This window comes from Muscardinus avellanarius, assembly GCF_963383645.1.
Source record: "Muscardinus avellanarius genome assembly, chromosome: 6".
NCBI lineage: Eukaryota > Metazoa > Chordata > Mammalia > Rodentia > Gliridae > Muscardinus > Muscardinus avellanarius.
This window is the reverse complement of record NC_137791.1, coordinates 97896543-97916713: the sequence shown is the minus strand read 5'-3', so window position 1 is coordinate 97916713 and position 20171 is coordinate 97896543. Positions and strand designations below refer to the sequence as shown.

General features: G+C 42.7%; 1 protein-coding gene across 1 annotated transcript; it reads right to left on the bottom strand.

Moving 5' to 3' along the window:
* Positions 1–4544: 4544 nt before the first annotated feature.
* OCIAD2 (OCIA domain containing 2) lies at positions 4545–19844 on the bottom strand (the record flags this gene model as incomplete). The annotated part of the gene is made up of 6 exons (XM_080697429.1): positions 4545–4672; positions 8862–8979; positions 10234–10281; positions 11948–12001; positions 15404–15500; positions 19779–19844. 6 exons carry the CDS (start codon positions 19842–19844, stop codon positions 4591–4593), a joined length of 465 nt encoding a protein of 154 aa, XP_080553555.1. The 3' UTR covers positions 4545–4590.
* Positions 19845–20171: the final 327 nt, after the last annotated feature.

The following is a 20171-nucleotide window of genomic DNA, read 5'->3' as shown; positions in this document are numbered from 1 at the left end:
CAGCCAGGCGGGATCTTTCGGCGCAGGGAGCATCTAAAGCTCCCAGTGGCTGAGCTCAGCACACGCTGCAGGGATTCAGAGTGGAACTCAAAACCAAGAAGAAATACGCCAGCCTCACGGCCGAGGGCGTAGCAGCAGCACCATATTGCCACTGGCGGCAGCAGCAGCGAATTCACCGAGTCCAGTACAGCTACATCTGCGTACTCAAGAACAGTGAGTCAAATTGTGGGCCACAGAGGAGAAATCCCAGTACTGTACTCCCTGGGACTTGACCCAGTGGGGGAGGGGCGGAGGCAGAGATATCACACCATAGGGGAACGTGCAACCTGGTACCCCCCATAGTATAAAGCAGCCTCTATCGACTCCCTGGGTCGGAGACTCTGTGATACAACCCAGTAAAGGAGTAGTGGGGTCTGATATAGTACAGACTCGAGATCCAGAGAACCTTAAGTGAAAAAAAGAAAAAAAAAAAAGAAAAATTGACACAAAAGTATGTGTGTCCCACGTCCTGTTTTAATTGTTAAAAATGTCTTTTAAAAATTATAAATAAGCCAGGTGTGGTGGTGCATGCTTGTAATCCCCGCGCTTGGAAGGCTGAGACAGGAGGATCGCGCAGGTTTGAAGCCAGCCTCAGCTACTTAGTGAGGCTCTCAGCAACTTAGTGATAACCCTATTTCTAAATAAAATATAAAATGGGTTTGGGAGTATAGCCCAGAGGTAGAAAGCCTCTGGGCTCCACCCTCAGTACCACAAAAAAAAATTATAAATAAACATTTCATATATAGTTTTTTTTTTTTTTTTTTTTTTTTTTGCTGGTCTGGGAATGGAACCCAGGGGCATTTGACCTCCGAGCTACACCCCTGCCCTATTTTTTATTCTTTATTTTGAAACCTGGTCCCACTGAGTTGCAGAGGGCCTCACTAAGTAGCTGAGGCTGTCCACGAACCGCGATCCTCCGGTCTCAGCCTCCCAAATGCTGGGATTACAAGTGTGTGCCACCACGCCCGGCTCATATATAGTTTAACAGCAGCAGTAACTTTTAAATTCTAGGATCACATACACTGGAACAAACTTTAGAAATTACTTGATCAATACCTCAAATTTAAAAGTATCTTGAAAAATTCCTTTGTAACCACTCACTCACATTTAAGTCGAGACACAAGCACACTTCTAAGGTACCACTGGAGCATCATCAGGATGCACTGGCTAATGCCATTGAGATGTTTTCCAGTTGGACAAGGATCTTCCTTATTAATGCCATTCTCTTCTGTAAGAACAATTCACTTGGGCTGGGATGTAGCTCAGTGACTGTTAAGATAAGCAGCCCAGTCATGTTAAAGATGGCGCCTCTCTGGCTTCTCTTCCAGATTGTGCTGACTTCCTCGTAGCCAGCCAAAGGGGGCCACGGGATGCCCAACAACCAGTCCTCTGATAACACACTCACTGGGGTATGAATCATGCAATAAGTAAATGCCCCGTACTTTGTGCGATCTTCCGCTGTGAGCAGAAGCCCCCTCCTCCCAGCTGCCTGATATAAAAGGGAGCTGGGCTGTCTTAATAAAGCGTTTGCTTGCTTGCTTGCTTATCTCCGACGGCTGGCCTTGGGTTTTTCCTGCGTCGGACTTCCACTTTCAGTGGCAAAGTGCTTGCCTGGCAAGTGCACTGCCTGGGTTCGATCCCCAGTCCAAAAAGACAAAACAACAACAACAAACAAACAAACAAACAAAAAACCCCCCAAAAACCAATTCACTATACTACCCAGACAAGCTACTAATGTGTGAGATGGGCTCATTGATTTCAGATATGAAGTTTGTCTCTTCTTGTACGTATATCCATGGGAAAAGTAGACTTATGTTACCTTGCAAACTCCATTCATCAAAACACAGATGATCCCCAACTTGAAATGGTTTAACTTATGAACTTTGAATTATAAGAGGGCAAAAGAGTGCCCATACAACCATTCTGTTTTCATGTTCAGTACCATATTTAACCGATGATGAGACGATATTCAATACTTTCTTATAAAAAGAGGCTTTGTGTTCGATGATTTTCCCCAACAGTAGGCTGATCTACATGCTCTGAGCACGTTTGAGGTGAGGCTTTGCCCTGGCGTTTGTTAGGTTAGTACACTAAATGACTTTTGACTATAACACTGTCAACTATGTGTTCATCAGGACACAACCCCATTATAAGATGAGCAGCGTATCTAATGCAGTGATTTCCATTTTATTCACTCTAGCATATTAGACTTATCACAGGGAAAGCATATGATATCTGATTAGATATTCAACTTTTGCTATGTAGTCTCATCATTTTTTTCTTTTATGCCGGCTTATCTACAATTTTATCCACTGTTCTTTGTCAAATTTTTTATTTTTATCATGATGGTTCTGCTTTTATAAATCTATGACCAGCTTGATGGTGAGTGTTGGTACTTGCTAGATACTAAACGACAGATGCTGCTCCTGAAACACAAGAAGCAGCCATTCTCTGCGGACACTTGCTGTCTAATAGACAGGAGATGTGCAAGAGTAGTCGAGACTTCCTAGATGCCCTTCCAGTTTTCTCCTTATTGATTTCCTTTCAGACTAAGATGGATCATCAAGTAACTGCTTCAATGAATAGCTTATATAGTAAGGAAGAACAGAAAGAACAAGCAATAAACCCAATTTGAGAACTACGAAGATGTCAACATTAAAAATAATGCTTTTATTTGACAATAACAAAATGAATTCTTCTCTAGAACCCAAGACTGTTTTTTTCCCCCCGGTACTGGAAACTGAACTCAAGGCCGTCTGCATACTAATCTTGTACTTTATTTATTGAGCTATTCTCCCAGCTTTCTGAGACTGACTTTTAAAATAATAATAAAAAAAGATAATACTAAGCATTGAACCTCTGGGCACAGTACCATAACTAAACCCCCAGCCTTATTTTATTTTTTTTGTTTTGAAACAGAGTCTAAGTTGCTGGAGCTGGTCTCCAACCTGGGATCCTCCTGTTCAGCCTCCTAAATACTGGGATTTCAGGCTTGTGCCACTATACCCAGCCTTGAGATTGATTTTTAACATTGGCTTGCTGTGCTTTTCAATGTAAAAATGTTCTGATTCCCAGGAAATCATTTTGTGGGATACATAAAATGACCGTGCCCAATTCTGAATTTATGTTAATAGCCAAGATAAGGAAGATCTCCCAAATGCCAATGGTCAGAACCAAGAGTTAAGCTGCATTAAAAAAGTGAGCTCAGGGGCATGGTGCTAGAGCACTTGCCTAGCATGCAGGAGGCCTTGGGTTTCATCTCCAGCACCAGAGCTGGGAGGGGAGAAATAAAACTAAGGTATCGGCTCTTCATTATGATTTATAGAAATAGAACTTTATTGACTGAAAAAGCAGAATATGTACTATAAAAACAAGGCTTATTGAAGTCACTCCATTTCATACACTGATGTTCATGTAAAAATAAAAACTTCCACCTATTTTTGATGTTAAAAACAAAATATTTCGCATGAAGTACTAACTTTTGATGAGGGTTCTCTTTTTTATCTCAGTAGTGCAGGCTTGAAGATGTATTAAGCAAGACACACATGTGTGGACGCCCTATATAGAAATGATAACACATGTCTAAGACATTTTCCTGAGAAGATGCAAGAGGTTTAAATAGTGCTCAGCCTAACTGCTGTACACAAGATTCCCAAATAGCAGAGTTTTTGTTTTGTTTTGTTTTGTTTTTCATGCAACAAACCTGGCTGGAGGATAGGACTGTGACTGTTGGAGTTGCATTGGCTGCCTCTCAGCTCCCTAAAGTTCTAAGAGTTTATTATTCTATAAATTCCTGCAGTGATTCTTCCCATAATTGCACCATTCCCTGGGAAAAAAAGGTGAACGGTTTAGGAAGTTGTCTTTATTATTTCAGGCCACTAATAGTCTATAGAAGAGTCCCTATTACTGAGTGCTGATCAGGAGCATCTAGCCATTAGCTAAGCAGGTAATCTAAAAATGCTGCGTGTTTTAAAAACTCCACCATACTCATGAGACATAAAGTCATCTCCATCACTGAGAGGACAGTCGGTACATACCGTGTCCCTTTCAAATGAAACATTTTTCATTAAGTTAAAGATCCAAGCCCCCACCCCCTACATTTTAGGAAGCAGTTCTAATGCTTTTAAGATACAATCTTTCTTGTTTTCTATTTCCATCTCCATATAGACTTGACTTCCCAGCCTTCTCCGCGTTCATTCCTGTCCTCTACCAGAGATTTCAAAGTGCTAGGGGGAAAAAAAAAAAAAGCAGAGTGGAAGAATGGATAATGAATGGAGGCTAAACAGAGAAGAATCCCGATTCATTTAATTAGCTGTAAGCCAGGAAGGGTGCAACATTATTTCTTTTTTGGTGGGCGACGGCTCCTCACATGTTTTTAAAAGCAGAAAAACATGTGAAGCTCAATGCAATCGAGAGCCCTCCATAAAAAGCATTCCAAAAGGGAAGAGAATCACAAGGTTTCCATTAAGTATATTATTTTAAAGTACACTTGAAAATTTAAATGCGTATAAATGTAGAGGTTTAAAAAACTTCAAAAGCCATAGACAAAGTTTAGGAAGCCGAAGGCTGTGACCCGCCCTTCTCATTTAATCCGCGTCTTATTTTGCATTCCTCACAGGTGAGCAGGCAGTGCCTAGAAGAGAAGCAAAAACACTCAGTGGTTTCTACTTTGACAACAGAAGCTCTATTGGCAACACGATATTGTTTACAGATATTTTCTTTTCTTTCTTTTTGGAACTGTAGATTGAACCCAGGGGTATTCTACCTCTGAGCTGCATCCCAGCCATTTCCTATTTTTTATTTTGAAACAAGGGTTTGCTAAGTTGCTGAGGCTGGCCTTGAACCTGAGATCCTCTCGTCTTAGCCTCCCAAGTACTGAAATTATAGGTTTGCAATGCCACACTCAATTAGAGAGATTTTTCTGTTCTAAAGTTCAGTAGCAGCCTGGGGCATGCTTGTAATTCCAGTACTTGGAACAGCTTCCACTAGTAATGAGGCTCTCATCAACCTAGTAAGATTCTATTTCCAAATAGCTGTTTGTGGTCCAGCCGCAGAGTGTATCTTTGGGTCCCTTGAATAAATCAGGCCTCCTCCTCTCCACTGGCCAGGCCTGGCCTGTAATCCCTTTCTTCGACCCTGCCGCACTGAGATTCAAGTCACACATCATCACCTCTTGCGAGAAGTCTTCTCTAGGACCCTTTCCTCTACCCCCTCCTCGACCTCAGCTTACACATCTGCTCCCCCTTGACAGCACTCGAATGTGAAGTGGCTTTGTGAATGGATTCCTGCCTCTAAGACATGAGCCACTGGCCCTTCACACGGCTGCTGTGCGAGCCCAGGGAGCAGCTGCGGCGGCTGCAAGTGGCTCAAAAGAACCCAGGAGACAGTTAACTTCCACCACCTTCTCCTAGACATGAAGTGCAGAGCAATGGAGACCATCAGAAAATAAAAAATGAACCAACCTTCCTTCCATCCTTCCTTCCTTCCTTCCTTCCTTCCTTCCTTCCTTCCTTCCTTCCTTTTTTGGTACTAGGAATTGAACCCAGGGCATTCTACCTCTGAACAAGCTACACCCCTAGCCCTTTTTATTTTGTGTTTTAGAAACAGGGTCTAAGTTGCCGAGAGTCGAGAGTCTCGCAGTGTTGCTAAGGCTATCCTTGACCCCGGGATTCTCCTGTGATTTGGCCTCTTTTTTTGTGTGTGTGTGGGTCTGGAGATGGAACCCAGGGGCATTCGACCTCTGAGCTGCATATACCCCTTGATCTATTTTTTAATCTTTTTATTTTGAAACAGGGTCTCACTGCCTCACTAAATGGCTGAGGCTGTCCACGAACCACGATCCTCCAGTCTCAGCCTCCCAAATGCTGGGATTACAAGCGTGTGCCACCAGGCCCAGCCGATTCGGCCTCTTTTTTTTTTTTTTTTTTTGGTGGTACTGGGGATGAAACCCTTCTACCTCCAGGCTACACTCCCAGACCTATTTTATATTTTTATTTGGAAACAGGGTCTCTTAAGCCAGAGAGGCTGGCTTCAAACCTGCGCAATCCTCCTGTCTCCGCCTCCCAAGTGTGGGGATTACAAGCGTGCGCCACCACACCGGGTGAGCATCAACATACCTGGCTCAAAATGATTTCAGTTTTATGTTTGTAATTATTCTGGAATCTAAAGTTGGGTAATAGCAAAAGAAAAGTCCTGAAATCGAAGAGGAAGAGGAGGGAGCAGTCGACAGAAATGTTTCCTTTGTTTATGTTGCTTTTTAAAATCTTTTCCCTACAGAGACCAGAATCTGTTTTCAATTGCTCCTCAGAAAGCTGACCTTAAAACATGGCTTTGCAAGCATGGGCTTAAGTTGGAGTTTTCTATAAATATGGGATTAATGACTCTGCTGCTGTAATGGAAAAAGTAAGGGTTTGGAAACAAACAAGCTGAGGTTAGAGTCCCCGGTCCACCTGCTGCTCGCTAGGTCACCTCTGGAAGTCTCGGCACCTCTTTGTTATATGTCTCTGCATCTCTCGGGGTCACCTGTGCATCATCAGGAAGAGACAGTATTTAAGGTCCTGTCTGCCATTACAAGACCAGGAAAGATGGCTTCCAAAGGCACAGGACTCGAAAGAGACCCTGGGCGCCCTGGCTGCCAGTCCCTGTGCTTTCTAGGTCATGCAGAGTTCATGCTGGTAACTTCAGTCCTCCTGTTTCTATTCCCCAGAGGGAACCACAATAATATATACTATTATATATTACACATATACTGATATCTTAAAAGCTCAGAGAACCCCTGCAATATAAAAAAAGACTTTCAATTTTATGTAACACTATGATGGCAGAAGCCAGATATGTTCGTTAAAATATTCTTTAGAGCTGGGTATGGCGATGCATGCCTGTAATACCAGTCAGTACTTGGGAGGCTGAGACACAGGATCACAGGTTTCAGAGTAACCTCAGCAACTTAACCAGACACTCACAACCTAGGGAGACCCTATTAAAAATTTAAATAAAAACATGGTGGCGCATGCTTGTAATCCTAGCATTCGGGAGGCTGAGACCGGAGGATCACAGTTTGCAGACAGCCTCAGCTACTTAGTGAAGCACTCTGTAACTTAATGAGACCCTGTTTCAAAATAAAGAATAATCGTGGTGGCGCACGCTTGCAATCCCAGCACTCGGGAGGCTGAGACCGGAGGATCGTGGTTTGCGGACAGCCTCAGCTACTTAGTGAGGCCCTCTGCAACTCAGTGAGACCTGGTTTCAAAGTAAAGAATAAAAAATAGGGCAGAGGGTGTAGCTCGGAGGTCGAATGCCCCTGGGTTCCATTCCCAAACCCACCCAAAACAAACAAAAAAAATCAAAATAAAGAATAAAACAGGGCAAGGGGTGTAGCTTGGAGATCGAATGCCCCAGGGTTCCTTCCCCAGACCTGAAAAAAAAAAAAAAAAAAAAAAAGAATACCCCTGTGCTCAATCCACAGTATCAAACCAAACCAAACCAGACAAAAAACAAAAACAAAAACCAAACCTTAAAACTCAAGAGTTGAAGAGGCTTTTAAACAAGTGTGTGTGTGTGTGTGTGTGTGTGTGTGTGTGTGTGTGTATGTGTTACTGGGGGTTGAACTCAGGGGCATTGTACCTTTGAGCTATACCCCAGCCCATTTTATTTTTTTGAAACAGGGTCTAAGTTGCTGAGGTCCTCGCTAAATTGCTGAGGCTAGTCTTCAACCTGAGATCCTCCTGTTTTCAGCCTCCCGAGTACTGGGATTACAGGGTTGGGACACCCAACCTGGCTACAAATGAATTTTTAAAATATGTTTAAGGCTGGGCATGGTGGCGCACGCTTGTAATCCCAGTGCTTGGGAGGCTGAGGCAGGAGGATCGCACAGGTTCGAAGCCAGCCTCAGCTACTGAGTGAGGCTCTCAGCAACTTAGTGAGACCCTGTTCCCAAATAAAGTATAAAAAAGGTCTGAGAGTATAGCCCGGAGGTAGAAAAGTCCTTCAGTTCCACCCCCAGTACCACACACAAAAAATATGTTTAGTAAATAGTGAGTGATCTTTCATTTAATTTCTTGTCATTCTTCTCTTTTTTTTGTGATATTAGGGATTGAACCCAGGGGCATTCTACCTCCAAGCTATACCTCAAGACCTATTTCCTTTCTTTTCTTTTCTTTTCTTTTCCTTTCTTTTCTTTTCTTTTCTTTTATTTCTACCGAGGATTGAATCTAGAGACATTCTACCTCCAAGTTAAGCCTCCAGCTTAACTATTTATTTATTTATTTATTTATTTATTTATTTATTTATTTTGGTGGTACTGGGGTGGAACTCAGAGACTTTCTACCTCCGGGCTATACTCCCAGACCTATTTTATACTTTATTTGGAAACAGGGTCTCACTACGTTGCTGAGAGCCTCACTCAGCAGCTGAGGCTGGCTTCGAACCTATGTGCTCCTCCTGTCTCAGCCTCCCAAGCGCGGGATTACAAGCATGCACCACCACGGCCGGCTTCCCCCAGCTTAATTTTATTTCTTTATTGGGAAACAAGGTCTCACTAGGTTTCTGAGCCTTACTACATTGCCAAGGCTAGCTTTGAACCCACAATTCTCCTATCTCAGCCTCCCAAGTACTAGAATTACAAGCATGCACCACCACACCTGGCTTCTTCTTTATTTTCAAACAGGGTCTCAGTAAGTTGCAGAGGGCTTCACTAAGTAGCTCTGGCTGGCCTTGAACTTCCTATCTCAGCCTCTGAAGTGATGGGATTACAAGTGTGTGTCACTACACCTGGTTTTTAAAATTATTTTCATTACAATCTCTCAACCAAGGTGATTACAAACCTGTTATGCTCTGGACCAAAACCAGCCCCGCGGAGCTGATCTTCAAAGGAATGGAATTTACTCTGGCACACTCTGATGTATGAGGCCTTTCCCAGGCCAAATCCCAAGATGCCAGCAACTGTAAAAGCAAAAACATAGATAATTGAAAGGTTCAGAATCTTCTCCACTAATTATCTCCCAGAACATTCTTAAGACTAGTCATTCTTATATTAAAAATACCATGTTATCATGAAAAAATACCCTGAGGACATAGCTCCTGTTAAGCAGGACTGGAGACTGAGGGCTTTCTGCTCTCTGCTCTGAACTGGGAGCAGGACCAAGACAGAGTGAGCACAGTTGCTGTGTCAGCCATGGGCAGAGAGGGGCCTGCTGTCAGAACCAACGGCGAGGCCAGCGGAGGAGGAGGAGGAGGCAGGTATGCGCTGTGGCTATGGGAGGCCTCTAAGTCACAGGTAGAAACCTCTTTTATTTTCCTTAAGGACTTGAAATAGTTAGGGACTTTGGTCTGTCCTGCCTCTTGAAGAGAAATCCCGAGGGAGAAGGAGACTCCTACCGGAGAATTTATGAGCATGCTCCTCCAGCAGGGATGAGATTTGAGACTATAAACTGACTGTAAATAAAGGCCTATGTATAGCAAGTAGAGAAAGATGAAACCCCAAGTTTATAGCCGATTCATTACAAAAACGTCCCTGGGTTTGAAAAAATACTCATTTTTATGTCTATTACAGATAATTCTTTCAAAAGATCGGCCAAGCCAGAAGAAGCAAATAAGAAACCCTAGCGGATCTATTGTTCAGAGGCTCCACTGTTAAAGATGGCCCTCTAAGTTTAGTTAAAGATGGCCGTCCATAAACATGGGTCACATATCCTCAGACTCAACCAACTACAGATCAAAATATCAGAAAAACTGGGGTCGGTACTGAATGTGTACAAGACTTTGGTTCTTTTATTATTCCCTAAATTACAGAGTATAACCGTTACTTACACAGCACTTCCATTGTACTGGGTATTATAAGTCATCCAGAGATGGCTTAAAGTATATAGGAGATTATATACAAGGGGTATGACATTTTATGTAAGAGATCTGAGCACTTGTGGATCTTGGTATCTTTGAGGGGTCCTGGACCCCTAGATAGGAAGACAACTGACTATGTCTTTCTAGTCCTTCTCTGTGCAGGCTGTAGAGAGGACTATCTAAGGAGAAATCACTACTGCTAAGCTGTTCAATAAACCAGGAAATACAGAATGGCAGGAAATGGAAGACCCTTCAGAGAGTCAACATGGGCCCGTTAGTTAAGCTGGACAGTCATCTCTGTACTTGCTATAGATGTCTATTTTCAAGATGAATCTCTTTTTACTTCCTATGACTTACGTGCAACTTTAGGCAATGATCCAAATCTTGGATTAGAGGCTAAATAACCTAAGGAATGATACACAAATATGTTAATGTTTCATTTTATAACATCTAATTTTTTTAATTTTTAAAAACCTACTTTATTTTTATTGGTCCATTGTAACTTATTTAAATTTATAGAATTTCTTAAATGTCTACAAATTCTTAATCTGAAGAAATAATTTTATAATAGTTATGGTTCAATTCTTGGTTGAATTTAACTCTCAAATTTGAGGCAAAGTGCAAGTAACAGATTTAACATATAGAAAAAGAATATAAAACAGAGGCTGATTTAAAGTGACCTCAAAAAATTACTAATCACTCTTTTTTATTTATTTCTTTTTGTGGCACTGAGGATTGAATCCAGGGGTGCTTTACTACTGAGCTACATCCCTGGCCGTGTGTGTGTGTGTGTGTGTGTGTGTGTGTGTGTTACTGGGGATGGAACTCAGGGGCATTCTACCTCCGAGCTACACCCACAGCTCTATTTTTTTTTTGAAACAGGGTCTCACTGAGTTGCAAAGGGCCTCACTAAATAGCTGAGGCTGTCTACAAACCGCGATCCTCCAGTCTCAGCCTCCTGAATGCTGTGATTACAAGCGTGCACTGGGTAATTTTTTAAAATTTTGAGACAGGGTCTCATTAAGTTACCATGTCCTAGCTTCAAACTTGTAATCCTCCTGCCTCAGCCTCCTGAGAAGCTGGAATTATAGGCATGAGACATCACTCTCAATTTAATGACTCTTTTGGTGACAATGGGCTAGATTATCCATCTGAAGGTTAGCTGATCAAAAATTTTAATTCTACCTTCAACTTTAATTTCTCTTTGTCAGATAACCTAATGTATTCACTCACTCCAGAGAATAAGACCTCTTACTGTGAGACAGGGACTTAGGCTGAAAATAGACAAAAGCCTACATAAAGAATCTTTTGGCCGGACGTGGTGGTGCACACTTGTAATCCCACTGTTTGGGAGGCTGAGACTGGAGGATCATGGTTTGCAGACAGCCTCAGCTACTTAGTGAGGCCCTATGCAACTCAGTGAGATCCTGTTTCAAAAATAAAAAGACTGGAAAAAATATAAGGCAGGGGTTGTACCTCGGAGGTAGAATGCCCCTGTGTTCCTCACCAGTACCCCCCCCCAAAAAAAATCTTTCGGCTGGGCATGGTGGCTCACACAGGTAATCCCAGTAACGAGACAGGAGGATTGGGGTTTGCAGCCAGCCTCAGCTACTTAGTGAGGCCTTTCGTGCAATAGACTGAGACCCTGTTTCAAAATAAAGAATAAAAACTCTGGCTGGGAAAGTAGCTCAGAGATAGAATGCCCCTGGGTTCAGCTCCCAGCACCACATACACAAAAAGAAATCCTTAGTACCCAGTGTGGTGTGATATGCTTGTAATCCCAGCACTTGGGAGGCTGAAACAGGAGGATCACAGGTTCAAAGCCAGAACATACCAATTTAGCAAGACACTGTTTCAAAATAAAAAATAAAGCAGGGCTAGGGGTGTAGCTCAGAGGCTGAATTCCTGAGTTCAATACCCAGTAAAGCACACACACACACACACACACACACACACACACACACACACACACTCCTTCAAAAAATAAATGCCCAGCGTCAAAAGCTGCAAAAAAGATCGCAGAAAACTGGGCTCTCTGAAGTTAAACAATTTATTACACAGGGAATCTTACCTTGGTGAACTAGTCCCTGGGTGACAAGCATGCTCACAAGAGAGAAAGGCAGAGCTGAAAAGCAAAAATGCTCTTCAATATTGGCATCTTAAAACAAGCACCTCACCTAGACGTCAGTGAGGATTACTCTGAGCTTTTTCTTTTACCTTCCTTGACAGTGAGTTTTAATCATTTGTTATTTTACTTATTCGACAAATATTTGCTAAGTGATACAGGGAGAAATCCTCGTGGGGTTTTCCCTAGTCAGTCAACCGGATACGCAGCATTAGTCTGACCAAATCTAAACCCTGTTCTAAATCTGAGCGGTCCCCCAAAGGGCCATGCATTGAAGGCCTGGTCCCCAGCTGGTGGCGCTGTTGGGAGGTGGTGGGGACTTGAGGGGATGGGCCACTAAGGATGGGTCCTGGAAGGGTTATTATCTTGTCTTTGGCCATTCTTTCTCTTTCTCTCTGTCCTTCTCAGCCATGAGGGGCGCAGCTATGTTTTGCCCTGCCCTCTCCACCAAGACACTTGGCCTCACCACAGGCCCAGAAACACTGGAACCAAGTGACCGTGGGCTGACACCTACGAAACCATGAGCCAACACGAACCTTTCCTCCTCTAAGCAGATCTATCACAGGTATTTTGTCACAGTGACAGCAATTTGACCAGTACATTTGGCATTTACATTTACTGAATGCTCCACAGGTACATGATTGTAATCATTACATCCCATGTGGGCATCTTAGTGTGTATGTGTCCTGAGCTGTTGGATTTTGGGGTTGCTTTTAGCTATATATTTTGATACTTTCCATCCTTCATAAATGTTAGAAAGAACAGGGCGTGGTGGCACATGCTTGTAACCCCAGCATTTGGGAGGCTGAGACAGGAGGATCACAGTTTCCAGACAGCCTCAGCTACTTAGTGTGGCCCTCTGCAATTTAGTGAGACCCTGTTTCAAAATGAAGAATAAAAATAGGGCTGGGAGTGAGCTTAGAGGTAGAATGCCCCGGGGTTCCATCCCCAGTACCGCAAATAAATAAATAAATAAAATGTTAGAAAGCAGATTAATAAATTCCTGTATAGCCTTCATGTAGATCCATTAATTGTGAGTAGTGTTTTACCATATTTATTTCTCCATGTTTTCCCCTTTTCTTTTTTTCTTTTTTTCTGAAACATTTGAAAATTTCAAGCTTCATGACTTTCTTTCTTTTTTTTTTTTTTTTTGGTGGTACTGGGGTTCCTGGAAGCCCTTCTTCCTCCAGGCTACACTCCCAGACCTATTTTATATTTTTGAAACAGGGTCTCTTACGCCAGCACAGCTGGATTCGAACCTGCGCGATCCTCCTGTCTCCGCCTCCCAAGCGCGGGGATTACAAGCGTGCGCCACCACGCCCGGCTCTTTTTTTTTTTTTTTTTTTGTGTTACTGGGGATGGAACCCAGGGGCTTTCTACTTCTAAGCTACATCCCCATCCCTATTTTTTATTTATTTTGAAACAGGGACTCACTGAGTTGCAAGGGGCCTCACTAAGTAGCTGAGGCTGTCCAAGAACCATGACCCTCCTGTCTCAGCCTCCCAAATGGTGGGATTACAAGTGTGTGCCACCATGCCTGGCTATGACTTTTTATCACTAAGTATTTCAGCAAGAATCTTCTACCCATAAGAATATTCCCTTACATAATCACAATACCACTAGCATACTCAAGAATAATTATATTATGTAATCTATATTAAAATTTCTCCAAATGATCCTCTAATGTCTTTCATAGTTGCGGGTTTTTTTTTCCTATCCAGAAAATCAAGGACCATGTTTTATATTTACTCTCTGATGTGCTTTAATCTAGGATAGTTCCTTGCCTTTTTTCTTTTTTCTTTCTTTTTTCCCCCTCTGTCCTTTGTTCTTCATGACTGTTTGCCCTGCATTTGGTTATCTGCCGAAAGATCCAAATTGGAGATTACAAAATGGCTACGCTCATGTTAAACATGTGCAGTGTTCAGCTGTGATTTTTTAATCAGGCGATTTAGTCTGGCGAAGGCAGTTTCTGGTTCATTAAAATGTGTTGGATGGCTTCTCCCCAAAGCATAGAGCAGCAATAAACATCTTGATCTTCCTGGCAACCAGGAAAATCCAAATAGTAACCAATTTCTTTATCCATAACTAGCTGCCTAATGATGGGTAACATGGGTCATACTGAAATGTGAGTCTACCAGGGGTCAGTTCAATTATATGCTTATAGGTTGTCAGAAAGGATATGAACTTTTTGAAGCTCAATCAGTAATCATGGTAATGCATGATGAATATTGTCAAGTACAAATTCTCCCTGTATCAGCAAGTTGCACACTATTTGAGCTCTATCGGTAAGCTCCATTATGCCCTTCTCAAATGGTGAATCATGAGGTTTTTGAACTGGAAGGGACTTTATTGTACAGCCTGAATTCACACCCTTGTCTTATGTAAAGCAGACCCAGAAAGAGGAGGCAACTCAGCCAAAAAGGTTATTCAGAGACAATGTCAGAGAGGTATTAATGGGATGCTGACATTTTTTCTTTTATCCAATAAACGAGGCACTTTCTATGTGTGAAGCATTGTTCAAGGCTCTGGGATAAAGTCCCAGATGAACTTGACATGATTCTGAGCTCTATGAAGGCTCTTGGAGCATTTTTTTTTTTTTTTTTTTTGTGGTACTGGGGTTCCTGGAAGCCCTTCTACCTCCGGGCTACACTCCCAGACCTATTTTATATTTTTGAAACAGGGTCTCTTACGCCAGAGCGGCTGGCTTTGAACCTGCGTGATCCTCCTGTCTCTGCCTCCCAAGCACGGGGATTACAAGCGTGCGCCACCACGCCCGGCTCTTGGAGCATTTAGAATGGCCAACTTTTGGTAGCCAAAATTTTTTAAATAATAGTTTTAGTACATACTTTTGCTCACATGAAGGGAAGAGCTACATAAGCCGTGCTTTTTACTGAGAGGAAAAGCACTCCATAATTAGATATTATCTCTGCCCTAAAAGGTCTTAGAATGGACTTAAACTCTAAACATCCCTGAATATAAGTTCTTTAGAGATTTATGCAAAACCTGCTAAAAAATAATCATTGCAATTTCTTTTCTTTTGTGATACTGGAGATTGAACCCAGAGGCATCCTACCACTAAGCTACACTCCTGGGTCGTGCACGCTCTCTCTAAATACATATATATATAATATAAATATAAAATATAAATATTACATAATGTATAAGTATATTATATATATTATATATATGTATGTATTTTGAAACAGGGTCTCACTTGGTTGCTGAGTCTCTCTATGTTGCTGAGGCTGTCTTTGAACCTGTGATCCTCAGCCTCCCAAGTACTGGGATCACTGGTCCGCAGCCGCATGCCCAGTTCGTCACTACAATTCTAATAGGGTACAGAGGCCGTTTACTCCAGTACATATAGTGTTAATGAAGATCAAGAGGGGTGGGTGCAATTACCTCTCTTCCAGAAACTTTCTTCTTGACATTCTCGGATAATCTTGGCAATCTCCCCTCTGTGGATGTGCACTTTTGACTTTGGACAGAACAACAGGCTCTGTAAGGAAAGTTACACAGTGGGTTAACCGAGATAATCTGAAAAGTACCTGCTCTGCCCTCTCGGGAGGAGGATGGGGACGCTTCTTCTCTTGATGCTTGGATTGAGTCCTTTGCTGGCTGCACAGAGTAATGGCCAGTTTCCATGCACTTTCCTGCTAGACTCTCTCGATGGACTTAGGCGCAGAAAGACTCCCAGGAGGAGAGACCATGTGATTCGCTCCCGGAGCGCCTAGCAGTCTGGTCAGGTGAGGGCTGCTGAGGACCTCTGTTCCTCACCAGCTGACCTCCGTCCACAGTTCACTACCCCTGCCCGGGCTCAGCATGCTGGTTTTGACGCAGTTCTTTTTCAGACTTTGTAGTAAATACCAATGTGGATGACAGATACCATTTCTTGAGCACCTTCTCACGAGCCAGACACTGTCCCCACCACATCGCGTGCATGATGTCATATATATATATATATGTGTGTGTGTGTGTGTGTGTGTGTGTGTGTGTGTGTGTGTGTGTGTGTAATATACTCCCAGGCTGGGCCAAAAATTACATTTATGTACATATGTGTGTGTATATATATAATATATATAATATATATTATATATATAATATATTTTTATACTGGGGATTGAATCCAGGGGCATTTTACCTCTGAATTACACCCTCAGCCCTTTTTAATCTTGAAACAGGTCCTTGCTAAGTTGCTCAAGGTCTCATGCCACACCTTCTTCCCGGTCTAAAACTGAGCAAGGCTCATTTTAGCAGGATGCTGCACGGCAGATATTCCCAGGAACCGGTGCGCGGCATCTCCTTCTGGGAAACAGTATTAGGCATGGGGATTTGGGGATTTCTTGAAATTGGCCTTGTTAACAAAAAGGTACTTTAGACTTATGTTATTAATGGCCCCAAATTGTCCAAATGACGGACCTAACAAAAAATTCTACAAAGACTCAGACAATTACAATCAGAACAAGCCTTAAAGGCAACTAATCCTCCCCAGGTGTTTCCCAAGCTAATATTAACAAAAAACATAAAACAAAGCCATGCATGTTGTTCCCACCGTCATGAGTTCTGGGAGGCCAGCATATGTAATCAAAGGTAAGCTATGGTACCCACCTAGATACAAAGTGCCTACTGACCTCCCCGTAACCCTAACCCCTTGGCCGCACACTGGGTACGCGGACAGCAGCAGAATAGTCATGATTGGAGTTAATAATAGATGGGTACCCAGGCAGCCTTGGAATGTGGGAAAGTATATAACATTCCTCTTCTCAGTGGTGCCTATTAACTAAAAACCAAAAGCGTGTATTAATCAGATAATTCAATGCTTATTATAGAATATTGTTATGATATTACATTAGTAGTTAATAATAAATTTCTGATCTTTTTCTTGGTTGCTTGTAAGAGGAAATGTTCCCTTAAGAAAAGAAACTGGCCATCTGCTACCTGGTCTTGATGTATTCATTCTTTGTATATTTACCGGCATATTAATTCTGAAAAAAAAAATTGTGAGAGTAGAATGTAGCCAAAAAAGAAAGTATACAATGCTTGCCAAAACTGAAAGTAAAGAGGGCAGAGATCAGCTTCACCCTCCATTGAGTCTGTGTGCTGTTTCTCTGCCGAACTTTGCTGACTCCTCACTCCACACGGACCCCCGACTCCTGCTAGGGCTGGACCCTGGCAGTCTCGCTAAGTTGTTGGCCTGGAACCTACGACCTTCCTGTGTCAGCCTCCCAGGTGCTGGGATTACGGGCATGTGCATGGTGCCATATTAATGGGGTGGAGCGGCCTTCGGTGAGCACTGCCACAGTGCTCTCTAGCCAATGCGTGCTGTCTTCCTCTTTCTTCTCTCTCTCTCTGTGACTCCCCTCCCAACAGTCAAAAGGATGCAGTGGGCGTTAGCGTGCGTGACAACATCCAGTAATCACGGTAATGCACAGCAGGAGAAGTGTCGTTACCCCTCTCCACTTAGCTTGGTTCCTTGGCACAAGTGCTCCTCAGCAAGCTTTTTACACCCAGTGTGAATACAGAGACTCCCAGACTTATTGATGGTTCAGATTTTTTGATTTCATGATAGTGTGACAATAATATAAATTCAGTAGAAACCATACTTGGCATTTTGAATTTTGATTATATCCTGGGCTAGCAATATGTAGTACAATATCTCCTTTCTTTCTTTCTTTCTTTCTTTCTTTCTTGTATTGGGGATTGAAACCAAAGGCATTCTACCTCTGAGCTAGACTTCCAGCCTTTTTTTAAAATTTTGAAACGTGGTCTCACTAGGTTGCTGGGAGTCTTGCTACGATGATGAGGCTGACCTCAGATCTGCATACCTCCTGTCTCAGCATCGCAATTACTGGGATTAGAGGCATGTCCCACCATGCCTCAGTATATTTTTTATGGTACTAGACAGCAGCACTGAGCTATGCAATTGTGAGGGTAAAGAGACAGCGCTCTACAGTGTGCTCTGCTGAGCTAGAATGTTTGGTAGATTAAATGCATTAAAAGCAAATTCAACTTATAGTATTTTAAATTTCTGATGGGTGTATTGGGATGTAAGATCACTGTAAGTCAAGGAGTACCTGTCTTTGTTCTTGTCCTGGTGATGGCTGCAGTAGAAATAAGAAAAATCTCCTGAAAATACCCATGTATGTATACACATCGGTCACACTTGCTGAGTCGTGCAGTCAAGGCCAGAGTCCTGCAGAGCCTCCTGAAGGGAGCTCTGGGGCTCCCTTCCTGCACAGCCATAAATGTTTGATGGCTCTACATTTCACAGAGGCAGCTCAGGTGTCCAAATTCTTCTGCTTGTGACCTCTTACCATTCGTCTCTTTTCCTCTCCTGCACCACCACCACGCCTCCTCCTCCTTCTCCTTCTGGTATTGGGGATTGAACCCAGAGGGCATTCGATCTCCAAGCTACACCACCAGCCCTTTGTAAATTAAATTTGAAACAAGGTCTTGCTGAGTTGCTAAGGGTCTCACTAAATTGCCCAGACTAGTCTCGAACCTGTGATCCTCCTGTCTCAGCCTCCCAAGTCCTGGGATTACAGGTGTGTGTCACCACACTCCGTGTACACTTTACTTTTTGTGTGTGGGTGTAGCACTGGGGATTGAACCCAGGAGTGTTCTATCTCTGAGCTACACCCCCAGACCTATATTATTTTTATTCTGAAATAGGGTCTCACTAGGTTGATGAGAATCTTATTACTTGCTGAGGCTGTCCTTGAACCTGCAATCCTCCCGTTTCAGCCTCCCAAGTACTGGAACTACGAGCCTGTGCCACCATGCCTGGCTTACACTTTATTGCTTAAACGTTACCTTTTCCATAAACAATTTTAGCTTGAAAAGGTCACCCCAGAAAACATAAACTCCACTTACCCATCAAATACTTATCAAATACTTGCTCTCTTTTCTTTTAACTTATTATTTTTTGTAGTACTGAGGACTAAATCCAGGGGTGCTTCATGTTAACATTTGGGTATTCAACCTGATGGCTAATTAGTAATGAAGGATTCTGCTCTCCTAAAAGCAGCACCCTTAGTCAAAAAATTGTGAAAATAGACCAAATGTACCATTTCATTAGAGACAATCAAGAGTTTTGCTCTGGCTCCAGGAAATCTAGTCACTGATAGCTTTGGTAAAAGTTAACTAACAGCAAAGAGTCAAGGAAGTTTTTTTTTTTTGTGTGTGTGTGGTACTGGGGGTGGAACCCAGGGGCATTCTACCTCCAAGCTACATCCCCAGCCCTATTTTTTTTATTCTATATTCTTTTTTTAATTTTTATTTATTTTATTTGGAAACAGGGTTTCTTAAGCCAGCGAGGCTGGCTTTGAACCTGCACAATCCTCCTGTCTCCACCTCCCAAGTGCAGGGATTAAAAGCGTGCGCCACCACGCCCGGCTTATTCTTTATTTTGAAATAAGGTCTCACTGAGTTGCAAAGAACCTCTCTATGAAGCTGAGAAGCTGAGGCTGTTCGCAAACCACGATCCTCCTGTCTCAGCCTCCCAAATGCTGGGATTACAAGCGTGTGCCACCATGCCCGGCTCTCAAGAAAGGTTTTTGTAAATAAAAATTTAAAAAGCCTTTCTTGTTTTTAAGGCAGCCAAAACAAAAATAAAACCCACCACATTTTCTTCCTCTCCCACCAACAAGGTTTCCTGCCCCATCCAACAAAGTGCTGGACTACAAAAAAATAAGCAAGATGACCACTCAAGAATAAGGTTTAATCAAAGTTCTGTACAATACGACTCTTCAGGACTCCCTCCAAATTAAAACTATACCTGCTTGCCCAGTGGTGGCAAGTGGGGCGCTTTCTCTTGGTCCCCATGCGTGGACACTGAAGCCATGGTGGCTTTGTCCTGCCTTTCTTCTTGTTGAGCGCTCTGTGGGCTCCTTCACCAGCTGTCTATGGAACAAAGAAGAGAATCACCTAACTGTCCAGATATCAAGCTTAAAGTCACCCGTAGTCTCAGTGGCAGTTCTGTAAAAAACTTTTTACTTTATCAATAGTTTTAATCTTCAGCCACCTACCAACTCAATTTCTTTCTTTTTTGGTGGTACTGGGGGTGGAACCCAGAGGCTTTCTACCTCCGGGCTATACTCCCAGACCTATTTTATATTTTATTTGGAAACAGGGTCTCACTAAGTTGCTGAGAGCCTCACTAACTAGCTGA